The sequence below is a fragment of the Rhynchophorus ferrugineus genome, unplaced genomic scaffold, assembly GCF_030347505.1.
Source record: "Rhynchophorus ferrugineus isolate W39M unplaced genomic scaffold, kcgeb_rfMv2 rfM10, whole genome shotgun sequence".
Classification (NCBI taxonomy): Eukaryota; Metazoa; Arthropoda; class Insecta; order Coleoptera; family Curculionidae; genus Rhynchophorus; species Rhynchophorus ferrugineus.
In genome coordinates this window covers 17,935,034-17,949,488 of record NW_027472589.1, presented here as the reverse complement: position 1 = coordinate 17,949,488, position 14,455 = coordinate 17,935,034, and the positions used below count along the sequence as shown (strand labels likewise).

The following is a 14,455-nucleotide window of genomic DNA, read 5'->3' as shown; positions in this document are numbered from 1 at the left end:
ATATTAAATATGAATATAAATATTCATTTGCAACCAACAATAACATCATCCACTTATATAGGCCTTAAAAATAAATATAAAGGCAAAATACCCAGTAAACAAACTCTACTCGGCTCTAGACTATTTACCAAATTTCTTACAGTATTATATTTAAAAACATCAATAATAATAACTGATAGTTTAACATTATTAGAAAATTTTAAGCAGATGGAATCTTGTACTATGGGTATATACAATAATACTGAACAAAACTACAATTGAAGTTACGGTACTGGGGAAACATAAATTACTAAATATTACATTGAGATATAAATAAAGGTAGAAAACATATGCAAATATATAGTTAGTAAAGTAGAATAAAAGAGAGTAGAATATAAATTTAAATTTATGGGAACTAGCAGAAGGAAATGTGTATCATAACTGGAACAATTATGAATTTATTGTTATATATTATTACTTATTGATATTTATATTTATTGATTATTAATATTTATTCATGATTATATTATCAAAAACGATATATCGAATAAAATGAAAACGGAAATATACAAAACGATATATAAATTAATTCTAACGTTCGGTTGCGAGACATGAATACTGCAAAATCAAGATAAAAACAAAATTCAAATAGCAGAAAAGACAGAGGCAAGAAGATACCTCAATTAGTACCATTAGAAGAATATATATAAAGGAGGCAAGTTAGTTGCTGGGGACGCTATGGAAGAGACAAGAATTGAATTTGATATTAATGTCAACTAAATTTACTTAAAAATTTGAAATCACTATTGAAAATTATGCACATTTTTGTCAGTTGTAATATTATGTCATATTATTTCAGATTTTAAGATATCAATATATTTGTTAATTTTATTTGAAAAGCTTTATGCTGTATATTGCATATATTGTTGTGTATATCGTTATGCCATTTCAAATGATAATTTATTGTTATCAAGATTTATGTACACTATGTAGTTTATGATGGAATATAACGGTGTATCTGAATGTCGTCGTAATATAGCTATCATCTAAACTTTGAGAATGTACTAGAATAATTGTATATCAATTTACGATCGGTAATTACAAAGGAAATAGTTGTCATTGTGTCCCTAGTCAAATTTGTATTAGTCATTTATTTGTCAGAAGTTTCGCGAAAATTACGTTGTAACTAAATATATTGAAGTTTTAATTTGTGTTTAGAGAATATTTATTCATTAGAGATCTTGCATTAAACTATTTATTATTATTGTTATCAATATTTCTTAGAAGATTTCACCACGCGTCCCCATATTTACGAGGTCAAATTATTTAGTTCTTATCGATATAAGGACTAAAGAACATTGATGTTGCCTGCATGTATTTTGATCAGCTATATCTATCGATAAAAATGCGAAGCATCAATTTAAACAACGTAACCTATCTGTTAAATTCAATGATTTTGAAATACCCTTCCGCAAGATAACAGTATTCCATTTTGTGTTATGGATTTATTATATATGTGCAGATGGTAATCATGGAATGCCCGAAATTGCAATTTCGACATACATTATTTCATTATTTTATTTGAAGATATATGCTACCGAGGCCCATTAAACATTTTTAGAAACTTATAGCGATGTTGATCCATTATATCCCTGTTGTCTTAATTCACTATTCATTCAGCATGTGCACTTGACAATGAACGACTTGTGTATGGTAATGAAAAGTGGATTTATAACAACCCTAGGACTAAAAAGTGATGGCTTAGTTCGGGGGAATCATTTATATCGATACTTAAGTGCTATATTCATGGTCATGAAGTCTTTCTCTGTCTTTCCATTTCTGTGTAATATGCTAAGAGTTGCTAAAATTGAATGAAATTTTTATTGCAGATATCTATCGACGATGGATGCGTTGTTGAAATAAAATCTGACTTTGTGACTATTATAGTTGTTGCTCTTTTCCATGACAATGTTTGGCCATACGTTGTAAGAGTTGGGAAGGACACATTATTGAAACTCGAATGAGAAGTTTTACTGCACCCAGCGTAGTTGTCAGACATAGCGCCTACTCAGTACTAGTTGATCGAATCGGCAGCATAGCTTGACTTGACTGGCAGCCTTCTGAAATGTTGAATTCATAGTGATGTCGACATGGTATCGCCGTGTTTCCAAAAAGATGGGATAAAGTTATAGAAAAAAATAATCAGAATTCATGTAAGTCAATACAATAAAAATCAAATACAATAATATGCAGTTTGAACAAATCAGTGGAATGTTGGAAGAGAAAAGAGACAGAGACGCTTCCTTTTCCTATTTTTATGCAGCTAACATGATCAGCTAATGCTATGCATTATTGTTGATGTTGCTATTTTATGACGATGTTGATTCATCGCTGTATGATTTTCATATTGTTCAAATTTTCAACGGCAAGAGGGTCAATATTTTATTAGATGATTATACGAAGGTACTGCGCTATTCAAAAGGGAGCATACGGTGCTTTGAAAAAAACTTCAACAATTGAACTGTTCTAATAGCGGACATTTGGATAGATTCATATGGACATAGGTTATAGTAGCTGGGATTGGATGGAATCGAGCATGCGCATTTCACCAAGATGAACTGAAAGATATTAAAAAAGTATAATATTGATGATTTTATTTATGACTGATAGAAAAAATATAATTTTCTTAGTGTTTTGACCTTAATTGTAGAACATTAATAAGCCACAATTTATCTTTAATATTATATAATTTGCAACTGTAATAGAAGGTAATAATATCATAGTATTATATATATATGTGTACATGTTTGGTCAAATTATGTATAGTCTATCCAAAATAGTAGTTAACTAACGTCATCAAGATGCATAATGTATTACGTATTGCTGTTTGTAAATTCGTTTTAATATCAGGCAGTAATTCTCTTCTCATTTTATTCCACTTGAAACGAGATACAATACTGTCTGAAACGGTCGAACATTCGAACAAAACCGAACCAGCTTGCAAAAGTCCTTCGGTTGTCAAATGTCTACAAGTTTCTTCAAAACATTAATAATGATAAGAGGTTATAAACTGGAAAACGTTTGATATTTGTGATTATTCGGGCTGATGCGAAATAAATAGTCACTCAGAAACAGATTATGTTTCCAATCAATAACTTTGAACAAGAACGAGGTAATGGGGGTCAGTTTTTGCCAGTAGAAAGCATTAAGGAGGTAAATATTGACGCTATTAGATATTAAGCTGCTGGGTTTTTTATTGGAAATATTTTTATTATGTTGCAGCCGTACTGAATATTAGAGTGGACAATATAACTAAAATTTCTAAAAAAAAAATAATTCAGTTTAGGATTTACCGAAAAGGAAGTTTCTATATACCTTAATGTTATTCTATTCATTAATAAATTTACGAAATGTTTTAAAAATTATAATATTTTTTAATATATCATTGCAGATATATTGTTCTTCACGCTAGAAAAAGGAATCCAACAAAAAGATCCCAATATAAATTAAAACATTATTGTTAATAATTAAACAATTGTGTTTTATGTAATGTGCTTCTTAGTAATGGGTACCAAAAGATACGCAGTAATTCAGATCCTTGAACAATTCGGTTTCGATAAACTCCCATCAGAGAAATTATCAAAAGGTGGAATTGTGAACAAATATTACTAGTGTTAACAGCTTAAGACTTGAAGAGAATTAATTTATGATAACTGTAGGAAATCGTATTGTAGAGTGTGAAAGATTTATGGTTTAGAACATCCATGATGATTTGGGTAAAATGTGTGAAGAGAGAAAATACCAACTGTTTTTCAGATATGGCAAATGCATTAGGCAGAAATATTTAAGTTTAATTTTGTCAAGAAAAATATTATAGAGGTAGTAATATAAGGAACTAAGGAGAAATGCAATGATATCAGAATGATTTGCCAACGAAAGAAACAAGAACTAAACATAAAAAGGTAAATATGTTCTCTATTTAAATTAAAACACATCACTTAGAAGTACATTTACTAATTAGGTGAATAAGCCTCCAAGGGATACCAAGTGGTTTAGAAAAGAGTTGAATATACATAACCTATTAATTCTTGTGGCTGCTTAATTAATTGTAGTTTAAGTTCTTCAATAATATATGCATTAGATGTAAAAATAAGCAAGCTCGGGTGGGCTGATAATGTTAAAATAAATTATATTTTATAACATTTTTGTTAGAATGATAGAAAAATGCTGGCTTTCCAGTTGATTTTTTTCTAACAAACCGAATGCTTGCTTATGTACAAGCTCAGGTAACTTCTGTTTTTTTTTTACTTCCTCGCATCTTAATGATAAATAAGTAGTTATTTATTACATTTTTGTAGAAATGGTCATAAAATAATGAATACTCGTCGTAATGATATATACTTTCGAAGAGAACCCATCAAAACTATTTGTTAATTAACAAACAGCATTCTTATGGTAACATTCCGTAACTTAGAGGTAGAATAGTATTTCTTTCAAATATCATAACATACACACCTTTGCCGTAACCGATGTCCAGTCGGTAATTGTCCAGCCCGACTTCTCCGTCCACCAGCCTGCCCAGACCGTTGAAGAGCACCCCCTGGGACCGGTGTCCGTCGTAACTGCTATCGTACAGTCCCTGGGCGGTGTCGTAGGCTGCCGGGGCGCTATAAGAGAGCACGCCATCTGCAACAAAAACGAAACGAAACTCCAATAAAACCAGATTTAAGGACGGCAAATCGATTGATACGACGTCGATTTTCAAGTCACGTATTCTCCGTACGTGGAGCAACAATCGAGCTCCGACGACGATGATTTATCTGCAGGGGAGAGAGGAGTTGCGGAGCCGAATCTCGGTTCCGATTGCACCGGAGATGAGCTGAATTATACGATGGTGGCGGAGGTGGTATATACGAGAGTTTACCGCTTCCATACTCTTTTGCTCATGCTCAAATATTTCGAATAACTCCTGTCAACACTTCTACTCTATTATTTTTCAATAAGTTTATATAAATATTTGTTACGTAATAATGAAAATTAGTAGCTGACAATACGAGACCCGTATAATGTATGAATTATTAGCAAAATCTTATAATATAGTCACCCGATTTTTGTGTATTGCTATGTAGCAAATATTTAGATTATTGTAAAGATAAGAATGAAAAATGGTTATATTTGTAGACGTTCATATTTATAAATTTCTAATATTACAGATCTATGAGAAGGTTGGAAAAATGTAGAAGATATATAAAGAAAGGTGTCATGAATATTTAATAAAGTGTAAAAGCAAGATGTAGGTAATTAAATGTTTGTCTAGATGTAAACACATTCATGCTGTATGCCTTTTCAAGAAGAGAAGTCTATCAAAGCCACAACAGCTGAAGATGACGATGACATTTTATTTCCTAATGAACTCCCATTTTTTAGAAGAAAATTATCGACACACAATTTTGTTTTTATTAATAAACATTCAACAATTGATCAGGTGCCTGCAACAGATGTAACTGAAAAATCTAATGATGCCAAAATTCTTAGATGTGGCACAAGCCTTCGATAAGGTTTGACTTAACGGCTTTGTTCATAAGCTACAAAAATTGCTAGAATAAAATAAAACAGGAGGAAATCTACTCCACAAGAAAAGAAGATAAAGCACCTGTACTACAAGGAAGTGTACTGTGCCAATTCTTTATCTACTGTACACATGTGATATTCCAAAAGTGGAAACTATAGCTAAATTTGCTGATGTCACTGCAATTTTTGTTGCTCGCGACGAAAGCCAAGAAGCCATATGAAAATTACAATAGGATAGGGACAATATCGAAGAAATACTACTTTTAGATAACACCAGAACAGATACAAAATAACTTAATCACAACATCAGTGTTAATACACACACAAACATTATTACACCAGATACTATGATAGGTACGATGTTTTCTCCTAGGTACATTTGGTTAAGGTACGTTTGATTTAAGTCATTGTAGAGAGCAATTGTAGGTTAGTCGGAAACGACTAGTAACAATGTAATAAATAAATTTTTAAAAAATTGCAATGGAAAATGAAGGAAAGACAAATACATCCATGATGTTGTGCATTTTGTTGACCAACTAGTAAGTAATCAACAAGAAAATAACCCTACTAACTTCGATTTGAAAAATGAGGTTAAACAATAAAAATATATAAGGTAGTGTTTTTTTAGTAGATAGGTCTCAATAGCAAAATTACGGCATTTTGTTATTACAATTGTGGAAAAACTTGGTGCTTTATGCTGTTAATCCTCTATATTATACGCTTGGTTTTTCGTAGGAAATATAAATGTGTTATTTATTATTCCACTATGTCTTACTTAGATTACTTGTTCTTTGTTTATGTTATTCCATTTTTCTGGGTTATTTAACTGCCCCGGACTGTTAATAAACTAAAATAAATAATAATCATAAAACTTATACATTCTTCAAACCTTATGCATTTATACCGATTATATACATAATAAAAATAGCAAAATAGATTTTTATATTCTCTCCGCAATATTGGTACGTAAAGCAAAAAGTATACATTTTTATCTAGTGACAATTTGTACAGATCTGTTCTACATGCATTACATAAAATTTTTTTGATATTTATTGCTTGTCAGTGTATATTACAGCAACAGCAAAGAACTTCAAATATGCATCGTTGAGTGTATTTGCCAAGATTTACCTACGTTTACCGAACATGGTACAATGTTGTCTGATACGTTCGACATATAACCGAATCAACCTACAAAAGTCGTCTGGTTTTTAAACGTTAACAATTACAGGTTATACAACCGACAAATATTTTGATATATTTGAAATTCGTGCTTATTTTTACTCTGATTGAAAATACCGAAGCCACGAGATAGTTAGTACATCTCTAATCAGTTACATCCAACAGGGACGAAATAATGGAGGCTCTATCTTGCCAATAAAATGCGTTAGAGAGGTAAGTACTGGTACTGTTAAATACTAAGTTGCTGTGATTTCTATTGGGAATATTTTTAGTATCTTACAGCTGCACTGGATAATTGTATGCTCACTGTGACTAAAATATTTCAAAAAATGAAAAACAATATAAGCTTGAATAAACCAAATAATAGAACCCGTCCTCATACGAAGCGAGTAGTAAATTAAGATCAACTTGCTGTTAGCTCTATCGCAGATTGAATTGACGAAATGTATAAAAACATACAGAAATGTCATACCGTAGTTCGCTAATATTCCAACAAGTACATCGACAAAGTTTGTAATAAAGGAACGACTTGGAATATGTAAGTTTTGAATAAAACAACGCCAAAGTGTGAACTATTTCAAATTGTTACTCCGTAATCATAAATGAAATGTTTAATTCTGTTTTATGTAACAACTGTAACAAAAAAAGATAAGGTTACAAAAATTATTACAATGGACATGTCGGTCGTGGAGGACATACAAGGAAGAACGTTTAAGAAAGAAGCATTATCTCCAATAACACCCTGGGTTTGGATGAATTTCATGCAGAAGAAGAAATTGAAAAATGGTGGAATAGTGAACAAAGGTTAGACAGATTGGAAATTACAACAGGCTATGAAACAGGTTAGTTATTGGCTAGAATAGAGACTCAGAATATAACTGTGACTGAATGAAACTTTTCTGGTGAGATAATGGTTTAATGCTGACGATTGCCGAGATAGAGTGATGAGAGTGTAAAAAACTAAAGGTAAGTATATAATTAATATATAATAACTCTGTGCAAACATATGTGTGTAATTGTTCAAAATATATCTGAGTATTTGGTTATAATATATCAGGAGAGAAGGAATACTAATGATTTTGCAGATTTGATAAATGCATTGGGGAAAATGTACTGATTAAATTTAATCTTATCAAGAAAAATGTGAGGGCGTAAACCCACTTACTGGCCCACCGACAGTAATAAGTACCACTGGACTCTTACATTACGAAAGGCATCTCATCAAACCAAATACAAATCGAGAGCTTGTGCGAACTATCTAATCATACTCCAGTATTGGTAACACTAGGCGCGATAATTCCGAAAAAGCAAAGAAGCCTAATATTACTAATCAATTTACTAACTGGGATACGTTTGGGCTTATAATGCAGGAACAAATCAGTTTAAACCTAGGACTCAAAACTATAGACGATCTTGAGCTACAAGCCTGAAATATAACTCAACAAATTCGATCTGCTGCAAAAGAAGCTATCCCAACATCAAGAGATAAATCAGAATATGAGGTAAATAACCCCCTTGAAATTAGGGAATTGGTAAAAGAAAGACAAGAAGCTAGAAGAATATGGCACAGAACCAGAAATGCTATAGATAAAGCAATATTTTATAGAATCACTAGCGACCCGCCCCAGCTTCGCACGGGTGCAACGCTGATACTAAATTAAATACACTACAGAAAAAATATGAACGTTGTATATAAAAACATAGCGGCCCGCTCCGACTTTGCACGGGCATAAAATATATATGCCTATGTCACTCAATGAAAACATGATTAAAATCGATCCAGTATTTTTGGTTCATTCATTACTGCCCTTGGCCTGCACGCATTAAATTTGGAGTAAAACAATTCCTCTTCCCCTATACTTACTATGAAGATTTCCTGGTATCTTTGGAATATCTAAATTCATACAATTTTTATTACATTACACATTTTTAAACGCAAATTTTAAATTTGTAATATTTCCGAAAATATTTGTTTAATTTACAGGCTGTAAGGAACCATATTGATCTATATTGATTACACACTGTATTTAAGGTACTTAATTCGATAAGGATTAATGCCGTATTGCTTAAAATAGCTTCGTAAATAAGCCATTTTCTCACGTAAAAAGTAAACAATAAAAATGGCTAATGTGGGTTATCCCTAAAAGATAAACATATACCATCGCGGACTTTTTTGTAGACCTTTTTATGGTGTACAATACTGTAGTACATTAATTTGATCTAACTCGTAGGGTTAGGCAGCGTTTTTGCTAATTGCTAAATAAGCCTAAAAAAATAGGTTAATTTACGACATCACGTTAGAAACCTCTAAAATTAGCAATGTTGCCTTAGTATATTATGCATGTATTATACACATAAACCTTCCTCTTGAATTACTCTATCTATTGAAAAAAACCGCATCAAAATCCGTTGCGTAGTTTTAAAGATTTAAGCGCACATAAGGATATAGGGACAGAAAAGGCGACTTTGTTTTATACTATGTAGTGATTAATCAGACAAATTAAAAGATTAAAGAATATAGACAGAGTTGCTTCTAGAAATATGTAAGTTAATTAAGTCCGGAAGCAGACGAATATTACTCGCTATGAAGAGTAACTAAGATTTAAAAGACCAATTATTAGAGTACCGCCTATTAAAAATGATCAAAATGAATGGGTTCGACGCAACGATGAAAAAGCTGAAGTATTTGCAGAACATTTACAACATTTACAATAGATATAAATCCTGTTTATCAGCCTGGTGTAGCTGTAAATCTGATTTCTCCAATAGAAGTTGCCACAGAAATTGATAACAACCTCAATCCTAAAAAGGATCCTGGAATTGATGATATTTCACGTGGGTCATCATGTTGACATATACATTCAATGCCTGTTTGAGACTGAACCATGTTCCACAATGTCTTAATGTTGCTCGAATAATTATGCATAAAAAACCTGACAAACCGGCCGAATAAGTTGGTTCTTATAGGCCTATTTCGGTGCTAACTTTGATATCAAAATAATTTGAGAAGCTACTGTTAAAACGCATTAAACTATTTATAGAAATACCATATTTCCAGTTTGGATTTCGGAATGACCATTCGACATTCGACCAAGTGCTCAGAGTAACAGCGGTCGTTGAAAAGGCACTCGAAGAGAAGTAATACTGCCCTGCAATATTCCTGGATGTCTCACAAGCTTTTGACCGGTTATGGTATTTGGGATTAATCTACAAAATGAGTGCGGAATTACTATCGATTGCTGGAATCATATATTTTTTTGTGAATTAAGATCGTACTAAGCATATCGAATTTAAGATGTAATTAATAAAAAAAATGCACACAGCTAGAAACACAGATAACAGAAAGTAAGGAGAAATATAGTGTTATCCAAATGACGTGACAAGGTAAACGTAGAAAGGTAAATATGATCTCCATTAAAATTACAATATATTACTTGGATACGCATTTGTTAATTAGGTGAACTAGGCATCCAGAGAATACCATTACGTAAAAACGTGCCTAGAACTGTAACCTATAAGTTATTGTGGCTGTGTAATTAACTGTAAATTAAGTCCATCGATAATATATGTATTAGATTATTATTAATTATTATTTGTAAATTTAGATGACGTAAGTTGACTGGGTTATTGAACGGGTTACTTGTCTGAGCATTCTATGGCGGCGGCGGTTTCCGTGGAGGTGTCGACGACGACGAATTAGTCCCCGCTGCCGGTGTAGGGCCCGGACTTATTGAAATCGAAAACCAATCTACTGGAGTGTGTTTGATTCTTCGCGTTCGGTACGCCCGAGGAGCCCGATGCGCGCTTTTTGGTCCGGGAGGTTTTCCGGCGACGATGTTTCATTTTTATGAAGCAATCACGCCAATCTTTCGCATTCGAACGTTCCGAGATTTAATTTTATCTCGTGAATGAGATGTTGAATTTCCTATTCTCGTTCTTGCTTTCTTTTATTTGTTGTTCTGTTTAAGACAACGGTCGGGACAATAACATTCGATGTGATTGCCTTCAAATTCAGGAATCGAAATTACCAAAAAAACACAATTTTAAGGCAATGCTTTATTTAATATAATAAATTCAACCCTAAGAATCATGTTGAGGGCTTGTACTACGTTCGATTTTTAAATATATTTTCTTCTATTTATAGTCTAAGAGGTGGCAACGTTTTTGAGAGAGAATTTCAGGTAAGTTAATCTTTTAACATATCATCTTTTTCAGTCTCTCGGTCCGCACTCGGAAATCTGGCCTTCAAATTCAGGAATCAAAATTACCAAAAAGACAATTTTAAGGCAATGCTTTATTTAATATAATAATTTCAGCCCTAAGAATCATTTTGAGGGCTTGTACTACGTTCGATTTTTAAATATATTTTCTTCTATTTTCTAGTCTAAGAGGTGGCAACGTTTTTGAGAGAGAGTTTTAGGTAAGTTAGTCTTTTGATATATCATCTCTTTCAGTCTCTCGGTCCGCACTCGGAAATCTGGCTGGCCGCAGAGGTTGCGTTTATCAGTGCGCATGGAACCCGTACAGGTAAAATACTCAATTTTTAAATTAAAAATGGATATTTTTTTTGAACGACTTTTGATAGGCTCCACATCGATATATATATATATATATATATATATATATATATATATATATATATATATATATATATTTCAGGACTCCTTGATCAGTGTTGCTTATTATTTAACAAGCGTCTGGCACATTATAAAGAATAATGAAAAATAAAAATGTCTTGCAATGAAGTAAATATCTCTGTAAGCCTATGAATAGTTATTAAAAAAATTATCCATTCTTAGTTATTGATGATGATGCGTTACCGAGACAGGGTGGTGAAAGTAGAAAGAAATAAAGCTTATATTGGTATATAATTAATATAGAATAACTGAAGAAAATCATATTGTAGAATGTGAAATATTTGTGTGTAGTTATTTAGAATTTACATGACCATTAGTTTAGAACGTATCAAGAGAGAACTACCTGTTTTACAGATATGTCAAATATATTAGTTAGAAACCAATACAGTGATATCAAAATAAGTTGACTAGAAAACACTCCAATAAAGGAAACAGAAACTAAACGTAGTCCTCCAGGGAATACCACTACATAAAAAAACCGTTTAGAATACTACCTCAGGTAGGAGGTTTGGAAAAGAATTCAACATAAATATAATAAAAGAACTCTAAAATACATACTATTGTAGTGGTATAATTAAATGTCTTTCGATAAAATATGCATTAAATATACAAGAATGTTAAAATAAATTATTTTTTAACTAACTTCAAAAAAGGAGGATGTTCTATGTTCGAATGTAACAGTTCAATTGAAAAGTCCCCGGCCTACCAAAGTAATACACATTTTTTTTGACAAAATTAGTTTTTTTTATTCAACATAATTCCATACACTGATTATAGCGACCCTCCAACTTTTCGATAGCATTTTTTCTGTACGATTTGTCCTTTGATTCAAAATAGGCCTCAGTTTTGGCGATCACCGCTTCATTCAACGAAAATTTCTTCCCAGCGAGCATGCTTTTGAGGTCTGAGAACAGAAAATAGTCGCTGGGGACCAGATCTGGAGATTACGGATGAAGAAGCAATTCGAAGCCCAATTCATGGATTTTTGTCATAGTTTTCACTGACTTGTGACACGGTGCATTGTCTTGGTAAAGCAGCAATTTCTTTTTCTTCAAATGCGGCCATTTTTCGGCAATTTCGTTCTTCAAACTGTTCAATAACGTTATGTAATAGTCGCTGTTGATGGTCCTTGCTTTTTCAAGGTAGTCAATGAAAATTATTCCATGCGCGTCCCAAGCGGGTTCATCGTGTGCAGTCCACTCGGATGACTGTCGATTGGACTTCGGAGTGAAATGCTGGAGCCATGTTCCATCCATTCCAGCCATGCCACATATCGACGCAAATCCCGGGTCTATTACGTTTGATCATCTTCAAACACTGCTCCGAATCATCAACTCGTCGTTGTTTTTGGTCAAAAGTGAGCTCGCGCGGCACCCACTTTGCACAGAGCTTTCTCATACCTAAATATTCGTGAATAATATGATGTACACGTTCAGTTGATATCTTTAGAGTGTCTGCTATTTCAAAATCATTTTATGGATTTTTAAATGTTTTCTTCGGTAACAACCTCTTTTGGGAATCCACTGCCTTCACCGTCTTCGGTGCTTATTTTACCATGTCTAATCTTAGCATATCAATCCTTAATTGTTGATTTTTCTGGAGCAGTGTCCGAAAACTTGACATCAAGCCAAGTTTTTGCTTCAGCTGTATTTTTCGCTTTCAAAAAGCAATATTCTTTCAACACGCGAAATTCCTTTTCATCAATTTTTTTCATAATAACTAAAGTTGCTTCACTCAAAATGCTATAATTCACAATCTAATGATCCGACAGCTGTCAAATTTATACACGCATCTTTTGAGGGTTAGGGCTAACTTTTTTATTGACCTGTAATATATTTTTATTTATTTTCAGCGATTTCTCTGTTAATTGTGGACCGATTTTCAAAATTCTTTTTTATTCGAAAGTGTGCATTTCCGAGGCGGTTCCGTTGGAACCAAGTCAGGATCGGATGGTGGAATCTGGGGAAATCGACGGAACCCTGCAAATTTCAAAGACGGAAGAGACAACTCCTCAACGGTTAGAAGTGAGAGGATATTTCTTTAAATATTATGGGGGTGTACAGACAAGTAATTGTATACTTTGAAGTTATTTAGGTAAGCTGATGATAGAAGCAGGGACCGAACCGCTATACTCTTCAGGGGTTTTGAAAAGTTTTTAGAAAATGTATACTTAAGCGTTTTTAGAAAGTTGATGGATACAAAAGCCGTTCGGTTTGTTTGTCGCGGGTTTGCTTCCTGGCGGGGTATATGACTTTTTTTATTGTTAGTTGGAATATTTGTGAAACCACCTAGGCTAGGTAGCGGATCCCGAGGTCTGAAGAGTTTTGCAGTGCCGAACCTAAACAATATAAAAATATAAATAAAATATAAGTGATATAATTCTAATAAGTCTAATTTGTTGCTCGTTCTGACTTCAAACTGAACAGATAGTAGTAGTTAAAATAATATTGCAAATAGATAAATAGGTTTAGGTAGGGATTAAGCTGAATTGTGTGTATATAGTAGAATATAAAATATGTGTAGTTGATGGATTAAATAAGGTTTTCGTTTATTTTGATTTAGTTATTACAGCGATTATTATGCACATATTTTATTTTAAAACGTTTTTTCTTGTATTAAAATATTGAAGTTTGATTATGTTTTACTACTTAATGAGTTCCTTTGTTTTTTTATTTTTTGAAGACGGTTCAATTTTTTTAAAGATATTTTATTATTTCATTATTTTATTTACCTTAGAGTTTTGTTATATGTTAGAGCCAAAATGAGCTAAAAGTCAAAGTTGATGAGAATAATATTGCAATGTTTTGACATCAAATATTTTGATGACTTTAGTTAGCTTTTCTATTGAATGAGAATAAAAATAAAAATAAAAATATCTACAAAATATAAATATTATATATATAAAATCATTAACAAAAAAGTTTAGTACATTGCAAATCAAAATTATCTCTTCCGTCTTTTCCTTTTTCATATTTGTTTAGTGCCATCAATTTAATCTATTAGAGATCTACCAGAGTTCTGAACAAGTCAAAGTTGATGAGAGTAATATTGCGAGGTTTTGACGTCAAACATTTTGATGACGTGAGTTG

At 32.4% G+C, this 14,455-nt stretch overlaps 1 protein-coding gene across 1 annotated transcript in view; it reads right to left on the bottom strand.

Annotated features, from left to right (window-relative positions):
* LOC143203794 (discoidin domain-containing receptor 2) overlaps positions 1-14,455 on the bottom strand; it is a 555,483-nt gene that overhangs the window by 119,689 nt on the left and 421,339 nt on the right. Inside the window, exon 6 of the mRNA XM_076416074.1 lies at positions 4,495-4,665. Within this exon, the coding sequence (XP_076272189.1) occupies positions 4,495-4,665 (171 nt within the window). The remainder of the gene's footprint in view (positions 1-4,494; positions 4,666-14,455) is intronic.